This window comes from Phaethon aethereus (assembly GCF_964289735.1).
Source record: "Phaethon aethereus genome assembly, chromosome: 4".
In the NCBI taxonomy this organism is placed as follows: Eukaryota; Metazoa; Chordata; class Aves; order Phaethontiformes; family Phaethontidae; genus Phaethon; species Phaethon aethereus.
Genome location: NC_138578.1, coordinates 56,031,053 through 56,054,386, shown reverse-complemented (window position 1 = coordinate 56,054,386; position 23,334 = coordinate 56,031,053). Strand labels below are relative to the sequence as shown.

Below are 23,334 nucleotides of genomic sequence, written 5' to 3'. Positions count from 1 at the left end.
CACATATTAAAAAATACATTATTTCTAAAGGTAGGTAGGCACCAAAGGTCTGGAACTGGTTAGTGCCACAAGTCCCTAAAGGCTTTCTGGTGCAAGCCATGGACAAAAGAAGCAACACAAGGAAGGAGAAACAAAATAGGTCCCATTTCTGGCTACACTAGGAAAAGACGACAAGTTGCTCCTCCTTAGAGGAGAACAGAGGCTTTGAAAGACCTACGTATTCATTTTTATCAAATAAAATGTCAGTTTGTCCTTATATAACACATTACAGGCCATAAACCATTTCTCCATAGTGACTGCAGAGTTTTGTCATGTGCTTAAATACTAAATAAAATACCATTCGCCTAGAAATTTCTTTCATTATAAACATTGTGCTTAAACACAAAACTAGTTTGTGGTAGAACAGGCATTATCAACTTGAGAAGCTGTGAGCCAACAATTTTATACCTTATCTCCTAATCAAACCTGCTCTCTGAGATCCCACATTAATAGGGCTTTTGAATCCACCAGGCACTTTGAAACAAATTTGAGAGAGGGTTGTGTCTCAAATATATTACTACAAGTTTCCACACAAAAGTAAGTGGGCAAATAAAGCACAGAACAAAGATGCACAGAGACTTGCTGAACTTTCAGACACAAACCTACTGAAAAAGCAGGCATCATTACTCATGCAACCACAATATTATCACCTTCTTTATACAATCTCATGTAAAACTGCAAGACTGGCTTTAACGCTTGGCTTATACAGGGACTAAAAAAAAAAAAAAGGAAAATCCCTAAATCTTGCCATTTTAGAACTGGGTTTTTTTAATTTATTTATTTCACGGTGCCAATTTTAAAAGTGACTAATATGTAAAGCCATTCAGAAATAAATATTAGAAGCTGAGACATGATAGGTAAGTTACCTTCTCAGAGGTTAAATCAAATTTGGTGCAGCGGGTTTTTAACATCACTGTGAAATGTTCCTGAATCATCTTAATGAAAACTTAAAAATAACTCAGAAAAGCAATAGAAAAGTCAGTCTTCTTTTTTTGGTGTGTATACATGTCATTTACAAGTACCATTTCTTTCTAAAGTAACTCCAGTTCACATATGTTTCACAATAAAAGTATCTTTGTAAATGTACCATGAAGAGCTCACCATGGCCAGGGATAATCTTTCTTCCCAAAATCATCATCCGTCAAAGGAGAAGACACAAGGAAAAGGCTGTCCTTGGCCCACTTTTGGATACACACCAGGTGAAATATACAAAAGCATCCACAACAGCTCCAGACCTAAAGACCAGATAAAAGTGCCAATTGCTTTATAATAGCTTTCCTTCTGTTTCCATTGATGAACACCCATTAATATCTAAAGAAATACAGGCTTGCTAATTTTCCATTTAAAAAGTGAGTTTCCAAAGATAGATTATACCTATTGTTAGATTTATAGAGACAGTTTTACTGTTACAGATTCATACCTATAATCGTTTTTCCTGCTGCTGTGGGAAGTCTTTGCCGAGGCTTATGGAGCCCAAAATACTCATATAATCAGAGACATGTTGATTTAAACACACTGTTGAAGGTCATGTAGCACAACCTCATGCCCAAAGTAGGACCACTGCCAGCTTAGCTCAGTTCAGTCCCAGCTTTGCCTAGCAAAGTTGGAAAATCCTGAAGGATGGGGACTCCACAACCATCCTGGGCAACTTGCTGCAAAGTGTCATACTACCTCCCTCATATCCAGTCTGTACCTCCCAAGCCCCAGTTTGTGCCATTGCCCCTTATTACACCACCTGTCACCACAAAGATGACTTTGGCTTTAGCCACCTTCACAGCTCCAAGTAGACAGAGGCTGCAATTGTACCATCCCTTAGCCTCCTCTCTCCTAGACTAAACAAGCCCAGCTCTCCTGCCACCTCTCTCCCAGCCCCATACCCTATGTATCTAGACATCTGGGTAGTACAAGTACTACAAAGATTTTTCCCCCTTTCAAACTTTAGCATTTACATACAATGCTAGTCAGAAAAATATTTGATTAGAAGCGTGGCTTTCAACATAGTGTCTTTTGTCTGATAAGCAAGAGAGGTATAAAACAGAACAGAATTACAAGCAAATGTTTTTAAGAGAGAGTTGATTTTGCCAGTAACCTGTCTGCATCACTAAACCTTTATGTTCTTGTTCCCAGTGTACTTCTCTTTGTCAGTTCTGGAGTGAAATCACAATCCTTTACTTGGAGGCTGTATCAGCCTGCTGCTGTAAAGCAATTTCATAAAACTGCATTTCTGTTATTTACTTTGGTGCTTTCCACATATTGATGTCTTAAATTGCCAGCTCAGAATGACTATAACAATTTGGTAAGAGAAACGCAGCAGAAAATTTAAGTTTTAATTTCTTTATTTTTTTAGTAACTTATGGCATTGTTATAAAATTATACTGTGAAAACAAGAATTTCCCCATTAACCTATAGAGGACAAAGTCAATGACATAAGTTTCTAAAAGTACAGTAACTAACTTCCCAAAACTAAAGCTAAACAGGAGATGTTATATAAACAAATACACTTGGCTGAAATGGTACAGATTCAAGATAACTAACAAACCACTGACTTATAAAAGATTTCCAAGCTGCCAAATCATCTCACTTCTGCTGAGATGAGACTAAGTCTATCAAGAGACACAGAACTTTAAAATCAAGCTGAACATATTAAGGTCTGAAAAAATGTGGCTTGAACATGTTAAGAATTCATACAAAACATACTGCATTTCTTTCTAGAAAAAAGTTAATGACTACAGTTTCATTGGATACTTGTACTCTGTGTACATCAACCATAAGAAGTTAAAGATTTTCTGCACTTTTTTCAGTGTTAAATATATGTTGCAAATGTATTTGATTCAAGTAATGTAGCAGAAACAGGGTTGGACCTGTCAACATCAAAAGAAAGTTGATACATAAAAATAAAAGTGAGAAAGATTTGTCCTGAAATGTCTCCCATGAAAAATGTACTTATATGAAATAAGACAATCTTCTCAGATATGCCACCCTTCTCTTTCATCCGATCAGCATTTGGAGCAGCAAAGTTTATCTTAGCTCCCCTGCTATAAATCTAACAATAATATTCCCTAACTTCCTAGTATTTCATGCTTTGGTGTTTCCTACAAGATAGCTTCTGGAATGCACCATTGCAAGCACCGGTCTTCCTGCAGCTCTTTTCTTCATCTGCTACTCTCTAAAGTTTAAAAATAACTATTTTACATTACAATAATAAACATATGTCAAAAAATACATATTCTGATTACAAGCTACGTATATATAAGCACTTACTTCTTCAAGCATTTGAAAAGTCCGAAGATGTCAAATGTTGCATTTAGTACTCTATCATTTTAAAACTATCAATCCCAAGAATTACCTTAGTAATATAATTAAACACAAGTTATTCAGACAGTTGTATTCACTATATTCTAAAAGACTACTGTAAAATACTTACAGCTTGGTTCCTTTTAACTGAAGCAATGCAGATCAGACATGTCATAGCCCCTGATTGAAAAGCTTCATTCATGTACTGTCTTGTACGTTCCAGTTCACTTGCATCTCCATCTTTAATGTATAAAGATTTTTAAAGCAATCAGTAATGTTTGATCTGCTATTCTCTACATGTTGAAACTGCTGTAAAAGTGGTTTGTTTTTTTTTTTTTCTCTGAACAGGGGCCAGTTGTATACTTTTACAAAATCACATTATTAGAAGTTCTTAGAACAGTTTCAAAACTATACCACTGATTATGCATAAAAAAAGCAAGAAGTACTGCCAGCATGCATTGCTGGGAACAAATATTTTTAATACAAGACATCAGAATAAAGTGATTTCCCTCCAGTTATGGTAAATTCTAATATATAGCCAATAGTACTGCATTGTTTATGCTTTCATACCAAAACCAAAGTCAAGAAATGAAAAAAATTTACCAGTTTGACTGGTGTAAATGGTAAATGTTTTGGCCAAAATCTTTCCTTGTTTTACTTCAGCATCTTCATCATCATCTTCAGACGAGGAGCTAAATTGGTTTTCAACCAGCTTTTTTGCTGCAGCCTGATTAGCCTTCTTAATTTCATCAAATTTCTTCTGTGAAGATAATTCTATTAAGAGAACAGATTAATGATGATTAATACCATGATAGCTAACCACAACACCACATTCAGTCCTACAAACTTTCAGCTGTCCTCTTCTTTAAAGAGCTTGCTGATTTTATGTTATTAAGGGCAGTAGGTTGCTACATTTTCAACACCGCATAAGAGATAAATTGCATTTTCTTCTTTACTGTGCTTATCCATAAAATTCACAGCAGGAATTTTTATCTGTCAATTACTGCTGACAAATCCAACCAAACATACTAAACATATGCATCTATAAGGCTGCTTTACGAAAAGAACACTTAAAAAAAAAAAGCCACACATCTCACACAAACACAACATCCACAGCCTGAGAAAGAAACAAAGATAAACAAAAACTGGGCAATTCTTGTCAAGAGTGACTGTTACCATTTACTGATACCCTACAGGTACTTCTTCCAGCATTTGTTATTTTCTAAATTTATGACTTTTATTGATCTCTCTTCATCCAACAAGTCTTTATTGCAATAGTGGGTTCATGCTACTTCACAACTGGCAACATTTAAAGTGACAGGGTATTTTAATATAAGCTTTTTCGAAGTTATTGCATGTGAAATAGTGGAAGATTCTTACATGGAGAAAAAAAATTACATAACTTAACAGAGTTCATAATAAACCAAAGTGCCCTTCAGATAACATAGCATGGAAACATAAAGGCCTTCAGTAGATCACAGGTCTTAAGTACCTCCTAATTTTCCGAATTAGACTATTGCATACAATATATTCCCTGGGGTTTGGTCATGTTTAGTTTTAAGGCTTTCCTTAAAAAAGTATGCTGCCGCTTAAAAGAGCTCAGTCTTTGACACCTCTCTACCTGCGAAGTATTTCAGGAGTATTATCAGTACTCCTAGCAACCCCGTGCGCTGGAAAGCCCGCACCTTTCCCAGAGCGGGGCAATGTGGCACACTGACCACAGTACCTCACGTGTGTTCCCAGCGCTCTCCGGAGTATCTCCGACTCTACTGAAAAACAGCTGCTTCATCCGTTGTTTGACAGTTACTCTTCTGCCCGAAGGGCGCTGACTGTGCACCCTGGGGAGGACACAGCCCCGAGACCCCGGCCACTGCCCCAGGCCTCCGCGTTCCCCCCCCAGCAGGTACCTGCAGGCAGGAGACGGCACACGGCGAAAACACCGGCTCGCTTACCGCCAAGCAGGGGGGGAGCGGGGCCGGGGCTCGCCAGCCACAGGAGCCCGCCCACCTCCCTTCCCCACGACGCCAGGATGAGCCCCGACCCAGGCATTTATAGGGGCTCCCCAAGGCCCGGCTGAGCTCCTGGCCACAGAGGGCTCCCTAGCCCGCGACCCCCCAGTCCCCGGACGGGCCGGGGTAGTAGGGAAGACACGACACTCACCGCTAGCCCCCTCGCCGCTGATCCCTGCGGGCGCAACGCAGGGACCGCCGCGGGCCCTCGGGGCCGGGGGCCGGGCAACCGCCCCAGCGCGGGCGGCGAGCCCGTTCCCGGGCCTGGTGCGGCCCCGGCCCCGGCCCCGGCCGCCCTGGCGCCAGGGCGCCTCCATTTCTCCCCCACCGGTGAGTAAAGAACGGTGGAGGGAGGCCGACGTCTCCTCACACCTCCGGCTGAACACCGCCCCAAGGCGAGCTCTCCCGGCCTGTCCAGCCCTGCCCCTCCGTCCGGAAGCGGCCGTGGAGACAGCCAGGACGCCGGTGAGCTCCCAAGGCAGCCCGACTACAGCTCCCAGCGCTCCCCGCGCGGGTGGGACGGAAGTGGAGGCTGGGGGACTCCAGCACCCAGCGTACACCGGGGCACCACACGGCCGCTTAGTCTCGCTCCGCTGGTGGTTGAAGTCGTCTGTGGAGAGCGTCTGCGGCGCCGGCGGGGGGCCTGTTCCACGCTTGATAATCAGAAAAAATGTTTGCTTAATGCCCAGGCTGGCATCTCATTATTGCTTAGTGCTTGAACTTCTTTTTTCTGCCGCTCCGGCCACAGAAGCAATGGCTTCAGCTCTTTCTCTGGCAGACGTTTCCGCAGGGTGTGGTTGTGGAGTGCGTTTGCCTCATGGCTTCCCTTCTTCAGGGTACGAGACGTGTAAAAAGTCTGTTTAGAAACTTCACCGAAGCAATATCTAGGGTTTACTGCACTGAAATACATACCGAGGAACCTGTGTGCCTCCTGAAAAAGTCTTGATAAATAAACGCAAGTTGAAATAATGCAAATTTGATTGACATTTTCTGATAGCACTTATGTTCTGGCTGGCTGCGTGAGGAGGAAACTCTGCATTTAGGGCTTTTTTCAGCAAACACATGTTTATAAAAGTTAAACAGTACAAGATTTCGAATAAGGAGCCTGAAAATAGTAAAACTACTGGGGGTCAGTTCTGGCTTTCTGCTTTGTGTTGAAGTGTTTTCAGTAAAATAATTTCTGTTCTCAAGAAAGAGGCAGCTAGTGACTACAACTTGTGTCACAGACTGAAGGATCAATAAAAGAAAAACACAAACAGTCGATCTCTGCCTTTATTAATTAAAACTCATATCACACATTTCTCTAATATAAAGTCTTAAACTCTTCAACAAAGGAGGAAAGTGCTTCCTAAGTGCCTAGTGAAATATGACACAGCCCTATAGGATGCTGCTGCCATAGATTGCACATTATATTCGAGACCTGAATTGGAAGAACGCCGATTGCAAAGCCCAACATTCACAATAATGCTTGTTCCTGCATACACTGGCAGAGTCTTCAGTGAAACGAAGACATACTCTTTCCCCTCACCAGCACATTATGCCATTTGTCATTCAAGGCGCAGGATCAACAGTGAATGAACAGGTGTTTCATATTTATATTTATCCTTGTTGTTCCATATATATCCTATGCATTAATTACTTCATAACATTTAATCCTTGCAGTGAAATCAGGAGTTATGTATAGATCTCTGGCTTTCTGGGAATCTATCAACATTACAAAAAATAGAACAACCAGAAATGAATGCACTTTACAAAATATCCAATTTATAATATTGGCATCTTATTAAGAAGAATGGAAGTATAGAGATGTTATCAAGTGATAGTAATATTTACAGCTGTATTTTTTAAGAGTGGCAGTCCAATTGCCCAGGATAATCAAATTGCCTTGAATACAGAATTATCCATTCTTTCCTTGTAGTCCCTTTCTTCACTCCCTGTCATCAAACTTTTCAACATTAAGTGGCTGTGATCAAAGTCTACTGAAAATACTCAGCTGAAAATACCCAGCTGAGACCACAACTAACAAAACCGTTTTTTGCCAATGGAAAAAGACATCAATTTGGAAAATAATCCAAGGAGATAATGCTTCTTAAAGCAGTTGAAAATATATCTGCTGTATGAAACAGTAGCTTTTACTATCTTAGTAGTAGTTATGAACAGAAGAAAGAAATACCCTATCAATGAAAAAAACCACCTATTTAGTCATTATATTCTTTCTCCAACAGCAGCTACAGAAGACGCTGTAGGGAGAGTTTGGCCTCTTTCTGTCGTGTCTGCCCCTTGCACTCTGCCAGCATGCACAACTGTTATATTAGAGACATAAAAATTTTTAAGCACAGATCTTAAAAACATGGTAGTCCATGTTCAGCAGCCATATGATTACATGTAGCAGAACAGTCTTCAATATTCTGTGTTTGTTTTTGTCGTGGAAAGAACAGCTAGATTTTGAACCATCCATATTTGTCATACTGATACTTGCAAAAAGTTGTATTTTCTCCTCTCTCTATACCAGCCTTTGCATGAAATATCCTGAAGAAAGGACCATTTAAAACTGCCCACTTACATTTCAAGAAATCAGCCAAGGTGGACCAAATGAAGTAATAATATTTTCCAAATCTTACAGACTTCAGTACTTGCATCTGCATTGTAGATACACCTAATCCTTTATATAATATCCCATACTTAATTAATCTTACATTAATCAATAGATATTAAAATGTGTTTGTTTATACACAAATTTAATGTCGTGGTTCATGCCTATATTGACTTCAACTAATATAATTGTTACCAAACCTTTCTTTCTTTCCATAAGTAGACACAAAGAAATTATTTTAAAATAGTCAACAAAACTTTCAATATATTCCAGTATATGACTGTATATAGATTGAAAGCACTTGCTGTAGAGCAGTGTTACATAAAGAGTACATAATGCATTAGCAGATAATACCACCTCTTTGTGCAAGAGCAAAGTGTTATCTTCCATCTTCATTCTCGAATCTTCTTTTTCTTTCCAAAACCTGCCAAATATGTGCTGCTTGTGGGAAATTAATGACATTACTTCAACAAATAATTTTTCATAATTAATAGTCAGGTCCTACAAAGATTAGAAATTAATGCATTCAGCCCCATGCAGGATTTGACCCTACGTCTCATTGGTAACCTCCGGTGTTTTATTCCGTTTTTGACACTCCAGGTTTATCTGTGGATGGATCTCCTTCTTCTAAGTCTGCGAATTCTTGCTCTATAATTGGCTTCAATACTTTCTCGATTTGTGTAAGTCTTTTTTTCAGTTTCTGTTGTGCAGCTTCATACTCAGCCAACAACCTGGCAAACTTTGTTTGTAATCTGTCCATCACTCCTTCCATGTAGGTGACCTTCTCTTCCAGATCTTTAGGATCACTTCCTAAATTTGCAACTTCAATGTCCAGCAACCCATCTTTCATTAGGATTTGCTTGCCTTTTTCTTCCAGCATAGCCTTTGCATCTGGATACTCTGTTAAAGCCTCCATGAGATCATCTTTAGACAGACAAAACAAGTCCGAGTATCCAATACTTCTAATATTGGCTGTTCTTCGATTGCCAGCTTTGCTACCCTTGATATTAAGAATGCTGATTTCTCCAAAATAGCTACCATCACTTAGGACCACAAATTGGGTAATTCCATCATCAGCAACTACTGCCAGCTTGCCTTCTTTGATAATGTACATCTCTCGTCCAATATCTCCTTTTCTGCAAATATAATCTCCAGGACTGTATACTTGTGGCTGGAGTTTCAAAACCAGTTCAACTAACAGACCAGCTTCACAGTCTGCAAAAATCCGAACTTTTTTTAGTGTTTCCAGGTGAACATTGATGGCAATCTCTGCTCTTAGTTTATCCGGGAGATACTTCAAGACTTCCCTTTCATCCACAGCCTTTTTGTTTGTCCACAGGTAGTCAAACCACTTTATAACTCTTTTTTCCATGTCTTTACTCACATTCCGAAAGTGCATATACTGCTTGATAGCATCAATCCTTGCTTGAAACTCTGCCCTGGCAGCATTCATGTTGGAGATCATAGAGCCCACGTTACCAACAATGGTAGCGAAAATCAATACTCCAACCAAGAAGTCAACAACTACGAAGAAATACTCAGAATCTCTTACAGGAGGGGGTGTTTCACCTATAGTAGTCAGGGTCAGTGTTGACCAGTAGAGACTGTAGACATACTTTCTAGTCAGACGGGCAAATTCAGGGTCAGAGGTGTTGGGGTAGACCCACGTGTCAGCACCAAATCCAATGGCTTTCGAGATCGAGTAGTACACGCAGGCGTTCCAGTGAATAATAATCACAATGTACATGACAAGGTTAGAGATCCTGAAGATATTTGGGTAATTTGTCCTTGTTTCTGTTCTCTGGAAGAATTCAAACATCCGAGCTACTCTGAGTAGTCTGTTTATTCTTAATTCTGGGTAATTCAGTCCTAACTTAAAGTATAAGAGATCAGTTGGTATGATTGACAGAAAATCTAATTTGAATTGAAAAGATGTCTTATATTTCTCTTGAAGTTTTTGTTCTTCTTTCACCAGAAGACCTTGCTCCAGGTAACCTAAAATCAAATTGTAAATAATAAAAAATGTTACAACATCAACTGCATTGTGTTTAATATCAATCCAGATCTCCTTTGAAAAATATTTTGAGTGCAAGTTCCAGATGGTACATGACTTCTCTTACCTTTTAATAATCAATTTCTCATTTCCAAATATTCATCTTAGTGCTATATGGTTCAGCTTGAGCTAACTATACAGCTTTGAAAAGTAAACATTTCTAGTTCTGATTCTTTCCCTCCACTTTTCCACTATGGTGAACATCTGAAAAAAACCCAAAACCCCTCAAAAACTCCACAGGCTGTAGAAAAGGTGGTGAATGAGGGGAAGAATTTGAACACAGGAATATGAGTTCCATATTGAGTGTATCTGCCCACTAGCTCTGGATAGAAGACAAGACCTTAAAAGAAACAGTTGCAGCTGAAGTTAATTGGATGTCTTGCTCAATGGTCTTGAAAATCAAGCAAATACTTGAATCCCCTTAAATATAAAATCCAGAGTTAGGTGCTAATTTTTCAGAACCCCTGAACCTCACTTGGCCGCATTGCATGTTTATTTTTTCTTGTTGAGTCAGCAACAGGCAGAACAGCTTCTATCGAGCTTACCTCATACCTAGCTTACCTCTGGCTTTATGTATTCTTTGAGTAATACATCAGAGTTTCTCCTATTTTTACATGTCACAGACTACAGTCTTTCAGAGATCTGCCTCAATGTCTTTTTTGATATTGCACCTCATCAAGGGTACACAGATAAGAGTAGTATTCTGAATATTTTAAACACCTAACACAAATACATGAAAAGCAATAATTAATCATTGAGTTCACTTACCTGTTCTTGTCCGTACAAACATGTCAGCAACATAGATGGCATCAGAAATGTAATCAATAATAAACCATACCACTAAGTAGTCATGCTGAAGCTCGTCAAAACAGGCTCTGAATAGGAAAAGAAAAAAAGTAAATAACCATGAAATGAAAATTAAATACTTGCATGAAATCAGTGATGAATAAAATAATTTTTTTAAATCTGTTTAGGAATATGACAATTTGCCAGAAGTTTTATATAGTCATTAAAGGAGCACATCACCTAGCAATAATCATGGTCCAGTTGTACATGACAGGCATTGTGATGCAAAACAACCAGTTATAGTACATATTTCCTGCTGGGTCAATAATGAAAATATCTTTCTTCTTCCTAAGTGGTAGGCAGGGAAAAAAAATGAGATTTAATGAGAGACTTAAAATACACATAACAGTTTTTGAGAAATGAAACATTCCAGAAATTGTTGTTTTAAAATAGATGGTCTTTATTAAATTTAAGCTTCCTTGCTCGAATGCATGGAGAACATGAAGCTGCTTGTTAGGTGTGACTTGGGACACAAACTTTAGAATCTAAATTTCGCAAGAAAAATCAGCTTGGCAGTCCCGTTTCTATTTATAATGGCACATATAATTTGAACCTTTTAAAATTAAATTGTTTCCTACACAATTAACTGTCTTGTCTGATAAATGGTTTGATCATCTATCAAAAAATAAAATGATTATGCGACTACTAATGTTTAAATAAGTGAGACATATCATGCCTTTCTCACTGGGAAAAGTCTAGCTCTGAGAAAGATGAAACATTGGCATAGTTTGCAATAAAGAAACCAAAGAACATGAAATCGTACAACACAAGTTCCTACTGCACTATTTTAAGTTTCTCTTCCTTGGCCAGAAAATTCGGAATTTACCAAGCTAAAGATAAAGCAAGAAGTTTTAGATCATAGAAGAACTTGCTTGTAGGTGCCCTTATATGTGGAGGAGACTGCTTTACACTGGCACATGTTATGCTGCAGGGTGTTATCCAAAAAATGTTGGATAATCAGAATCCAAAGGTGATTTTTCTTGATTAATTTTTTCAGATCTGTTCCATGCATGCATATTTCTGTTGTCCACATATGAAGTTAAATCAGAACAACTCTACTCTAGGGAGAACAGCAGCAGTCTGTACACTCGTTCACTAGAGTATAAGCATCTTGTTTACAGGATATCCATGAATGGATTCGGTTTTACATCCAAAGCAATTTTATCAGACTAACATAGCGGGACCTAAATAAAAAAGACTTACTCTTCTTTATTTTCTTTCTTCTTGGACTTATCTTTATTTTTGTTTTTCTCCTTTTTTTCTTTGTTCTTTTGTGTTTCCCCATCCTTTCTTTTTTCTGACTTGCTAAGAAATAGATTTACATTTTGAGTTGTTACAAAGTTAAAATATATTTGGAAAGAAAATAAATGTCTTAGAAGTAGCAGTATTATTATTCTTTATCTTACCTCTTTTCTTTTTTCTTTTTCTTCTCTCTGAGGAAAAGAAAAATATGATAGGCTCATGGGATGCACATAGCCATTCCTTCCACATTTTTTTGTTAGAATCATCTAAATTCAGTAAGGATAACATTATACTTAGGTGTTTGGCCTTCAAAAACTGTTTTGCTTATTGTATTTGCACAGAACTACTTTTATTTTAACTTAATTGATATAATACCAATAACTTTGGTGTTGAGAATGATCATCATAATTGATGTATGTGACGTTCAAATGTACATGCAATCTCTTTTGGGATTACTTGAATTACATAACTATTTATAAAGAAATTATTAGATATATATCATTCATTTTCATTGCTGCTTAAGCAACCAGTATTGCAGAACTCTCATTCTGTGAAATGGCAAAGATACTTACTCATCTTTATTACTATTGTTGTTAATATTGTAGCGTGCAAATGCACCAGGTAGGTACCATTGCCTAGGGAACAGCAAAACAACACAGTTATGTGATATCTGCTGAAATACAAAGAATGTTTAAGTCGTCACAGACTGTTTCTCACCTTTTTAATCATGGGATAAGTTATCTAAGGAAATTGAAAGAGCACAGATTTTAATCTCCTAAATATTTACAATAAGCAGTATATCACTGTCTTAGAAACAATTTTATTAATAGAGGGTGAACAAAATTAGATGATGACAAATGTCTGTGCTTAGTTAATCCCATGCAAATTACCAAAGAAAAAAAACAAGCAGATGCAAAATGGCAAATTTGACATACCTATTTTCCCCTTTGTTCATCGGTCCGGGGTCCTGACTGGTGTCTTGTACTACCACACTGGGAACAATGGTGTGGGAGTGATGGGTCTCAATCACTCCTACCCTCATGGTCAAGTTTGTCTTTCCTTGGGTAATTGAGGAAGACTGATTTAAAAAAGAAGTAATTTCACAACTAGGAGAAGTAACAAGCATTTTTTTTTTTTCTCTACAGATGAATCCTTTATATCCTTGCTTCCCCCAAAACAAACAACAGTATTTCCAGTTTTCTCTCATGACATTCCCACCAGACAGGAAAGGGCACTATGAGTGCCTCAGTGTGCTGAATGACCAGGCAACTGCTGCTAAAGAGAATGTTCAACACATCTTTCTCTTAGAGGAAGCATTAATTTAGGTCTTCCTCCTGATCCTAATCACATACTTCAAAAATAGTTAGACAATTGTGTTTGAAACGTCTGCTACTGTTTCATTTGGTTTTGAACCAAAGGCTCGTAATTTATTGTATCAGGATGGATAAATAGATTCATGCACTGATGACATCCTGAAAACCAGACTAGGAAGCATCCATCAGTTGGATGTCCAAAGAAATTTCAGTATGTCTGACATCTGAGAGTTACATACATTCTGTTGAGAGCAAAGAGGAGGTTCTGTACCTAGGAACTTAAAGACCGATGGAGTAGTCTTCTTACTGATACAGCCAGTCAGACATAAGTACCTAAATGGAAATGTTAGTGGCTGTTCATGTCTGGTTTTTTAATCTCAATATTTTTAAAAAATTGAAAATGCTGTAGTGTACATAACTTCTCTCCCATTTTGCCACTATTCTTATAATTTTAATTTATTTCAATTTGTCTCATCAACAATGAGACTGCCAACTCCTTGGGCATGAATTGTGACTACAAGTCTGATCGTCTCTTGACAGGGCCTTTTAGACAGGATTATAAAACAGATGCTATCCGCTGCAGTAACAATATCCCTGCACATGTGAAATCAGAGTATAGAGATGTCTGTAAGCCACAAACTGACAAATGAGCGGCAAATCATTATCACTGATAAATGAAGTCAAATGAAACAATCTTAAAGAAGGTACTTCCATTCTGCAGTCAAGCATACTGCAAAAGAGGAGCAGGATGATACAGCTGCCACATTACTGCCAGACTTACTTGACTTCACTTGTTAGTCAATGAAACTAAAAATATTCCTGGAATACTTTTATTCCATGTTTCCTATGTTTCCAGCAGTTATCAGACATGAATGACACATAGTTCAAAAAATAATACAGCAATATACAACATTCTACAAAGCAGAAAGATAAAGATTGAAGATTAAGGTGTGTTTTTCCACAAATAGTCTTAAACGTAGTCCAGCATTGCTGGTCAGTCTTTAAATGTTTAAGAGCAAGGATCAGGCCTAAGATGTCACATAAACAGATTATGAGTTTTTAAGACATAGTAAACATTAGGTTAGATTCACCAGGAACCTAGAAGCTGTTTCAGGGTCTCCACTGATTTATTCCAAGGATAAATTGTGTTTGAAAGTGTGGAGATTGAAAGTACGCCAGATTGAATTAAGCAGCTTTATATCTGCTTACAGGTGCTCTGAAAGCTCTGCTAATGCTGGCATAAAAAATTCCATCCTGATTTAACCTTTATCCTCCACAGAGCCACACTGGAGTCCACAGAGCTCACAAATAATGGTGCAAAATAAAGCTGTGTCCAACCAGCGCCAATCACTCAGCATCAGACAAATGCAAATGCATTCATCTCAAGGGAAATCATTCCTCCAACAGAATGGGCTCTAAACCAGTCAGTTCACATTAGGACTCCAGGTCTTCTACATGGGAACTACTATTTCATGTTTATCTTTACTCTTTGAGTCCCTTTTAGTCTAAAGAGAAAAAAAACCCGTCTTCGACGTTAGTGCTGCCCAGCCATGCTGATTTGCAGAAGTACTAGATGCTAAAGAGCACGAGAAGTGTGATAAAACAGGACATGTAGAAAAAGCCGCACCCATCCAGAGTACTTAGCCTAGAGTTTGGGAAAAAAATCTGTATCCTGTTCATGCCCCTGTTCTTCGGATAAAGAGGATTTTCTGTACATTTTTGCAAATAAACAGATTCCTCTGGCTCCGTTAGTATCTATTGTGGGGTGCTTTGTGTTCTGCCGAAGGAGCGGTGGCAGCCCTGCGTCGGACATGCTGGGAAAGAGGAGCTGGGACTGAAGATTTCATCTTACTGAGGCGCTGGAAGCATTAAGTGGGCATGAAGTATGCCTCAAAATCATCTGCGCATGGAAATTGGAAGCATTTACTACCCTGTAGTCTCAAAATACTAAATCTGCATGTGAGGGTCGGGTGACTGCTGCACCTGGTTGTTGCCCTTGTCAGTCAGTCAGGATATGTATGTAACACAAGAATATCTTCAAATTCCATTAGTCTCAAAGCAAATTGTGGGGAGTTTTGAAATTCTTGAGTCTAAGACACAGAAATGCTAATGCCACACATGTCCAGCGCAAGTTGAACAGACACAGTAATTGCTCCTGGCTCGGGGACTGTGGTCACAGCACTTGCGTGACAAAACCCCGACACTGGGAACGGCAGAAAATGTCCTCTTAAACTCTGGGGGTCCAGAACTCACCTTAATGCATTTTTAATTGTATTAGTAGTTTTTGAAACAATATTTCAGATTGTTTTTACTAAATTGTATCACTGCCATGTTTCTTCTTCTGCAGTCACACATATTTTTCTTAAACCGTTACATTGTCACAAATTGTTTACACTGCTTTTATTTTAAAAATCCAGTGCTCATTTTCACATTATCATATTTAGGTAGTAAATTTGAAAGGTAATACAGATAAAGGTTTGCTTTAGCGTTATTTTAGATTTTTACCACATTGTTTTTACTGTATCACCACGAATAGTTTGCTTTCACTAGCTTTGATTTTTAAATGTGATGACTATGATGAACAGCTGAGTTTTCAAACATTATGATCTAAAAACTGATTATATTAATTACCATACATCAAAATCTTTAGGGCTGCAAGAAAATAAAGGCAGTATTATTGTTTTACAGGATTGTAGTGAATGGAAAATCAGCTTCCATCTTTTCTGCTCTCTTATTTTACCTATTTCTCACTTTCTTACTGGCCCACCATATTCACTTCTCTAGTCATTGTTTTCAGAGAGAAAACGCTTCAGGTAAGGCTATCCCAGAACAGAATTTGGCATCATATAAAGATCTACTTCTTTTCTTTACGAAAAACAGCAAAAAAACTTGATAAACATGAAAATTTACAGTGTGTTAGAGCAAAAAAAAAAAAATCTGTCTTTTCTAACATACAAAGAGTCCCTAGCAGTTCTGCAATAAGCCATTTCATCGGTGTGCATGCTTACCTTGGCAATGTAATCTGCTGCTTCTAACAGTGATTTCAGTCCTTTAAATCAGCCACGTTTTCTTACTACATAAGCAGAGCCACCATGGAAAGCTAAATATGATCAGCATTTCGTACATAAATCCCTTATTGATTGATTTCTCGACCAGCCAGTCCCATGTGCAGTTCTCTGAATTATTCACAAGTAAGGACATGGATATTAGAGGAGGATTTCCTTGACCTAGTGATGGATTTTGAGATTTAGAGAGAGCTGAAAGTGACAGTGGCAGTCACTATTATCCCTCACCTGAGGAGAAGCTTACTAGCCATATCAACATGCACAAGAAGTGACAAATATTGGAGCATACTCTGTCTTTAAAAAAAATATTATTGTAAATAACTAGATATTCAGTATTGCCTTTTGGCCCATTTTCTTAATATTGCAGATACTTTTTTATTGTAGTAACTGGTCTTTACTAGAATAGATAAAACACCATAAATGGAAATGTCCTATTTATTTGAATGTGTATATCATATTGCTGAATAACAGGAAATACCATTTTAAACTGCTGAAAGTTCTTAATTAATCTAACATAACCTTTACATTCCTATTTTGATGCTTAAAAAAGCCTACAAATTATGAATACATATTTAGTGGAAAATTCCATGATGAAGTTTTGAGACACTGAACTAATCTTCAAGTTTGGTATGGATTATGACTTTGCAAAATGGTTTGTAAAGTAGCTGTAGTCCTCCTCCATTAGAAACATGCAAGGGTTCATCTGTAGTGGCCACACAATCAAGAAAGCTCCAAAAACATCCTAGTGTACTTTGAAAGAGAAGATGTTGAGGTATTTGCATACCTCAGCTTTCTTGTTTCACTGCTGGGTTCCACAAGAATGAGGAAAATTAAGTTCTCGGGACCTTGAGTGATTGATTTTTTAATCTGGCATGTTTTACACGGCCCATTTGAGGAGTGGGGGGGGGAACAGGCATCACTGAACATGAAATTCAGTGCAGAAAATGTTTTAGGCAGCAAAAAGAGTGAATGTTCAAATCTGAAATGGTATCTTTCTCACAACTGAATAGCTAAAAGTTGCTAAATAGCTAAAGTTACTGAATTACTTTTGAACTTTGCTTTGCAACAAGCAGAATCCAGGAAAGCAGTCCAGCCTCTGGCACCCCAGGATTAAGACACATTTGTTTCCTTAACCAGGAGCAGGAAGAAGCAATGCCACTGGCATTCGTATGAACCAACTTAAGTTTTGCATCCCAGGTGACTGAATGGTCATTCATAAATGGATTGACACATCATAGATTTAATCACAAACCCAAAATGGTGCTCAATATCACAGGTCAGCCTCCTGACCAGAGAAACAAATTAGGCACATCGACTGCTACAACTTTCCAACCCTAAAGGCAGTGAATCCATTATCTAGGAAAAAAAGTACACATTTGAAATTTAAAGAATAAGAGATGTTTTAAATAAAACAGTAACGGGCAACAAGGAAATGCATAACATTGTGCCCAGTGGAAGCCAAATAGACAAATCTACAGTAAGGTGTCCAACATAACAAATGGATGAATCACAGAACCACTAAGGTTGGAAAGGACCTTCAAGACCATCAAGTCCAACCATTAATCCAGTGCCACCATGTCCCCTAAACCATGTCCTGAAGCGCCACATCCACACGTTTTTTGAACACTTCCAGAGATGGCGACTCCACCACCTCCCTGGGCAGCCTGTTCCAATGCTTGACCACACTCTCGGTAAAGAAATTTTTCCTAATATCCAATCTAAACCTCCCCTGGCGCAACTTGAGGCCATTTCCTCTGTCCTATCGCTGGTTACTTGGGAGAAGAGGCCAACACCCTCGTCGCCACAACCCCCTTTCAGGTAGTTGTAGAGAGCAATAAGGTCTCCTCTCAGCCTCCTCTTCTCCAGGCTAAACAACCCCAGTTCCCTCAGCCACTCCTCATAAGACTTGTGCTCCAGACCCCTCACCAGCTTCAATGCCCTTCTCTGGACACGCTCCAGCACCTCAACATCCTTCTTGTAGTGAGGGACCCAAAACTGAACACAGCATTCGAGGTGCGGCCTCACCAGTGCCAAGTACAGGGGCACGATCACTTCCCTACTCCTGCTGGCCACACTATTTCTGATACAGGCCAGGACGCTGTTGGCCTTCTTGGCCACCTGGGCACACTGCCGGCTCATGTTCAGCCAGCTGTCAACCAGCACCCCCAGGTCCCTTTCCGCCGGGCAGCTCTCCAGCCACTCCTCCCCAAGCCTGTAGCATTGCATGGGGTTGTTGTGACCCAAGTGCAGGACCCGGCACTTGGCCTTATTAAACCTCATACAGTTGGCCTCTGCCCATCGATCCAGCCTGTCCAGATCCCTCTGCAGAGCCCTCCTACCCTCCAGCAGATCAACACTCCCACCCAACTTGGTGTCATCTGCAAACTTACTGAGGGAGCACTTGATTCCCTCATCCAGATCATCAATAAAGATATTGAACAAGACCGGCCCCAGAACCGAGCCCTGGGGAACACCGCTTGTGACCAGCTGCTAGCCGGATTTAACGCCATTCACCACAACTCTCTGGGGTCGGCCATCCAGCCAGTTTCTCACCCAGCGAAGAGTAAACCCGTTCAAGCCACAAGCTGCCAGTTTCTCCAGGAGAATGCTGTGGGAGACGCTGTCAAAGGCTTTACTAAAGTCCAGGTAGACAACATCCACAGCCTTTCCCTCATCCACTAGGCGGATCACCTGGTCATAGAAGGAGATCATGTTGGTCAAGCAAGAAGGAGATCAGGTTGGTCAAGCAGATCAGGTTGGTCAAGCAAGAATGAAGCGAATAATCTAAGTTCTGGCACATAATTGTTTTTGAAGAGTTGAAATACAACTCCTGTCTTAAAATCATAGATATGAAATGAGTCTCGGAAGGTCACTGGCTCCAGCTAGTATTGAATCAGGATCAGTTTTACCTCTGTCATTCTCATGGGTTTTTGCCTAGTTTGCAGTCTGAAAGATCTCAATGTTCGATGCTGGGCATTGATTTTGTGAATATGTATGGCACTGACTGTCTGGGACGTATGCCTTGTGTGTCACATGAACATCAAACTAATTGTGAACTCCTGCATTTGGTGCATAACTTTGTCCAAAAGTTTTAGATGACCAACCAAGTAAGGCAAGTCGATGTTGTGTCTCTCAAGCCAGTACAAACTACAAAGGAGATGCACCTTTTTACTCTAGTGGAGAACAGTCAGTTTTCTTTTAAAATAAGCAGCCCCGTAAAGCAACTCTAACTTACTTTTTCTTATCTGTTTTACCATGGAGTTTTCCAAAGTTCTTAAACAGAGGTAGATGAGTCCTACCGGGCCAGACCAGTTCCTTGTCAGACAGTGGCCAGGACCTCAATTACCTGCAAAGAGGTTTGCAGGACAAGTTCTGTGTGAGTTCAACACAGTGGTCTCAATTCTGCCCTCCTTTAAAAGCCAATTACATAGTTGTCATTGACTTCCCTGACAATTACATTAATTTAGCATCAATATTTTTTCCCAGATAATTTTCCTATCATTTCATATTCCAGTGAAGTAACCTTGACTGATGGGAGAATGACCGTACTAATGGATTATTGTTTTAGTAGGCCAACTTTAATCTATTTTTGTATCTTGCTTTGTCATCATCTGTAATTCTTCTCAATCCTATTAAAGCTACCTCTAGCTCCAGACACCCATAACCAAAACACTAGATACATTATACATAAGTATTTATTTATAAATAAGCAGGGTTTAATGGCACAGCATTGCCTTTCAGATTACTGTCTTGTAGCTGTGTAGGTGTTTGGATTGGGACCACAGTTTTGGCAGGATTATTTTCTGCAAATACTCTTCTGTCTTTTCAAGTACTTATGCGATTTCAGCAATGAATGTCATGTCGGCAGTGCTGTAGCTGAGAAGGCTCCAGAGCTTCGGGCTTATTTAATACTCCCTTGTGTAGACTGGTGTTACAGGGAATTCAGTGTCATGAATCACAATCGGCCCCAGCAAGGCTTGATGACTGGAAAACCATCACTGCAAACTATCTCCACCAGTAGGTGGTACTGTATTTTTACTTTATCGTTAAATGAGTGCTTGATGGAGAGGGAAGTAGTAGAAGCAGTTTAAGATGTTTGTTGGTGCAGATGAGGCTGGAATGGGAAAGCACTGGACAGTTTGCAAGCCTTCTGTGGACATGAGCGCTATCAGCACCACACAGCGTGATAAAAGACTCTGTCAAAGCCTTTTACCAGCATCTTCCAGGTCCAGACACCAGTTTTTGCATGACTACTCTGAGCAGGGATTAGCACTTCTGAAATGTCAGCGGGCACGACAAACGCTGTGCCTGGCCATGCCCAGCAGTTACTTTTGTGCCCTGAGATGAACCTGCAATGAGGGGCTATCCTTGTGCCACCCAGGTTGGTGTGACTTGAGATGTGTCTTCTCTTCCCAGCCTGGAACCTGCAAGGGACAGAGGGACTGGCCCACCCACCAGAAAACTCTCTGGAAAAGCCTAGAACTTCATTCAGTACTATCATTGTGAGAAACAATAAGTGTGGTGACCCTGCAGGAGTGCCAGTAGCTCTGAACAGTCGGTTAGGGTGTCTATTTAGCAGAATTTTATTTCAAGCTAAAGTAACATAGGAAATCTGAGTTGGATGCATAGAATAATGATGCTAAAATGTTTACACATACAAAGGTGATTCAACTGAGATTAATTCTGCTTAAAAGAAAATCATTAATATATAATATTGTCACTGATAAGAGTGGTAGAAAATGCACTGTAGTTAAAATAAGTTTGATATATCTAGCCTTGCTTGTCTGTCATTCATTGTAGTAAAGTACGAGTTAAGGTGGCACTGTCTGGGCATTTTTAAGGCAACATATAGAGGATTAATCTCTTCGCAGCAAGTACAGCAGTCTAATCATATAGAACTGCAATCTAGAGGCACCATTTTTTTGCCTCAGTTGAAGTTAATTCCTTTACATGTTGCTCCTGCAGGTCTAAGGTACATCACCAGCATTTGGGGCAGGTGGAGTTCCTATGGTCAGAGCTCTGCTCTCAAGTTTAGCTCAGTAATTTTTGTGTGGCTGCATGCCAGGACAGGTAATAAATCTGGCTGTTGCATTGAACAGAGCTCAAGTTTGGACCCTGTTGGGTAGCAGTGACTGCAGGCAGAGAAGAGTAATGCAGAGCAGGGAGGCCGAGCGATGATGATAGGACTTCAAAATGCCATAGGCAGCTTTCCTAAATAATTAAAAAAAATTAAAAGACAGATCTTGCTTCACATCTGCACCTGGACTAGCTGCAGAGTGAACAGTTTTTCTCACTGTGGTGAAACCTGTTGTCACCATCTTCAGTATTTACGATAATTAAATACTGTATAATAACATGTATAAGGAACTTGATGTATATGTGTATGAGAAAAAAATCCTTAACAAAATTAAAGAATTTATGACAAAGCCAATGACACAAACTTTGTTTAATTAAGGAATTCATGGCTAACACAGAGGCAAGATGGGTTTTATTAAGGCACAGAAATGCAGTTTCCAATGACTATTTTATTTATAAATGTAAAAGTATAAAGTTGGCTAGATATTCAGTGCTTCCATTTTTATTGAAAACCAACAATTAAAGTCAGTGCTTGCTTAACAGTAAGTTTCAGCAAATGTTTCATTCATTGCATAAGTAACAGAATTTTAACGTAACTTCTCTCTTGCATTTTCCATACATTTAGTAGAAGAAAACAGTACAGTAACCCAGAAAGGTGTAGCAGGGTTTCCTAATATCCTTATTTCTCTTGGAGAAATGGGAACTGCCACAAAATTGCTTTGACTGTTAATACATGCATATTGTTACTTAATACACCAAAAGGCTTAGCCATAGCTGGCATAGCTGCAGTAAGTGGACGTGCACTGATTTGCATTAGCTAGTGGTCCAAGTGTTGCTCCAAATCAGTCATAGGTGCCATTTTGAACGGTAAACTAGCACCTTTTTCCTCTTCATATCAGATGATAAGATTGTGTATCAAGACTTTATTTTCTTTCCCATTTGACCTTTACATGTCATCCAAAATAAAGAAAAATATATCAATGTTGATAAATTAATTTTATGTAGTTTCTGTCTTCCTGGCATTGTCTCAAAGTTCTTTGAAATGAGTTGAGTATGCAAAGTAGTAATCCTCAATGAACTATACGCACATTAAGTATACCCACTCCGTTCTGTAATTATGTTATAGATTGCATGTTCTTTATGTCTGTCAATTGACTTGGATTGTTAGCTACAAATTTTTTGTGACTTTGCATTTTTTCTCAGAAGAAAAGCATTTCATAGTGTTTTCACAGTTTATTCCAAATTTAAAAACGTGAAGCATAAGTTATATGAAGATTTTCAACCAAGAAACAAGTAAGTGTATAGAATCATTTGTGTCGGAAAAGACCCTTAAGATCATCAGGTCCAACTGTAAACCTAGCACTGCCAAGTCCCCCACTAAACCATGTCCCTAAGCGCCACATCTACACATTTTTAAATGCCTGGAGGGATGGTGACTCAACCGCTTCCCTGGGAAGCCTGTTCCAATGCTTGACAACACTTTTGGTGAAGAAACTCTTCCAAATATCCAATCTAAACCTCCTCTGGTGCAACTTGAGGCTGATTCCTCTTGTCTTATCCCTTGTTACCTGGGAAAAGGGACCGACACCCACCTTGCTACAACCCCCTTTCAGGTAGTTGTAGAGAGCAATAAGGTCTCCCCTCAGCCTCCTTTTCCCCAGACTAAACAACCCCAATTCCTTCAGCCGCTCCTCATCAGACTTGCTCTCCAGACCCCTCACCAGCTTTATTGCCCATCTCTGGACACGCTCCAGCAACTCAATGTCCTTCTTGTAGTGAGGGGCCCAAAACTGAACACAGTATT

At 39.3% G+C, this 23,334-nt stretch overlaps 2 protein-coding genes across 2 annotated transcripts in view; both read right to left on the bottom strand.

Moving 5' to 3' along the window:
* Positions 1–5,674, bottom strand: part of NFXL1 (nuclear transcription factor, X-box binding like 1) — a gene marked incomplete at its 3' end in the record, with an annotated part of 46,836 nt that extends 41,162 nt beyond the window's left edge. Inside the window, exons 1-4 of the mRNA XM_081999336.1 lie at positions 5,494–5,674; positions 3,937–4,107; positions 3,464–3,573; positions 1,141–1,274 (exon numbers count right to left, since the gene is read on the bottom strand). Coding sequence (XP_081855462.1) covers positions 1,141–1,274; positions 3,464–3,573; positions 3,937–4,107; positions 5,494–5,659 — 581 coding nt within the window. The 5' untranslated portion in view covers positions 5,660–5,674. The remainder of the gene's footprint in view (positions 1–1,140; positions 1,275–3,463; positions 3,574–3,936; positions 4,108–5,493) is intronic.
* A 2,613-nt stretch (positions 5,675–8,287) lies between these two features.
* Positions 8,288–13,537, bottom strand: CNGA1 (cyclic nucleotide gated channel subunit alpha 1). Its single transcript, XM_081999075.1, has 7 exons — positions 12,967–13,537; positions 12,649–12,711; positions 12,241–12,267; positions 12,038–12,139; positions 11,015–11,122; positions 10,757–10,863; positions 8,288–9,930 (listed from the first exon to the last, which is right to left on the bottom strand). The coding sequence occupies exons 1-7, from the start codon at positions 13,281–13,283 to the stop codon at positions 8,513–8,515; spliced, it is 2,142 nt and encodes a 713-aa protein (XP_081855201.1). The 5' UTR covers positions 13,284–13,537; the 3' UTR covers positions 8,288–8,512.
* Positions 13,538–23,334: the final 9,797 nt, after the last annotated feature.

Excerpts from the sequence above, each read along its gene's own strand:
- CNGA1 (XM_081999075.1), bottom strand. The coding sequence starts at position 13,283 with ATGAGAGAAAACTGGAAATACTGTTGTTTGTTTTGGGGGAAGCAAGGA. Across the intron at positions 12,712-12,966 it reads CTGCTTGTTTTTTTTCTTTG|GCAATGGTACCTACCTGGTG; the intron begins GTAATTTGCATG and ends GCTGTTCCCTAG. Across the intron at positions 10,864-11,014 it reads TGGACCATGATTATTGCTAG|AGCCTGTTTTGACGAGCTTC; the intron begins GTGATGTGCTCC and ends TTTCCTATTCAG.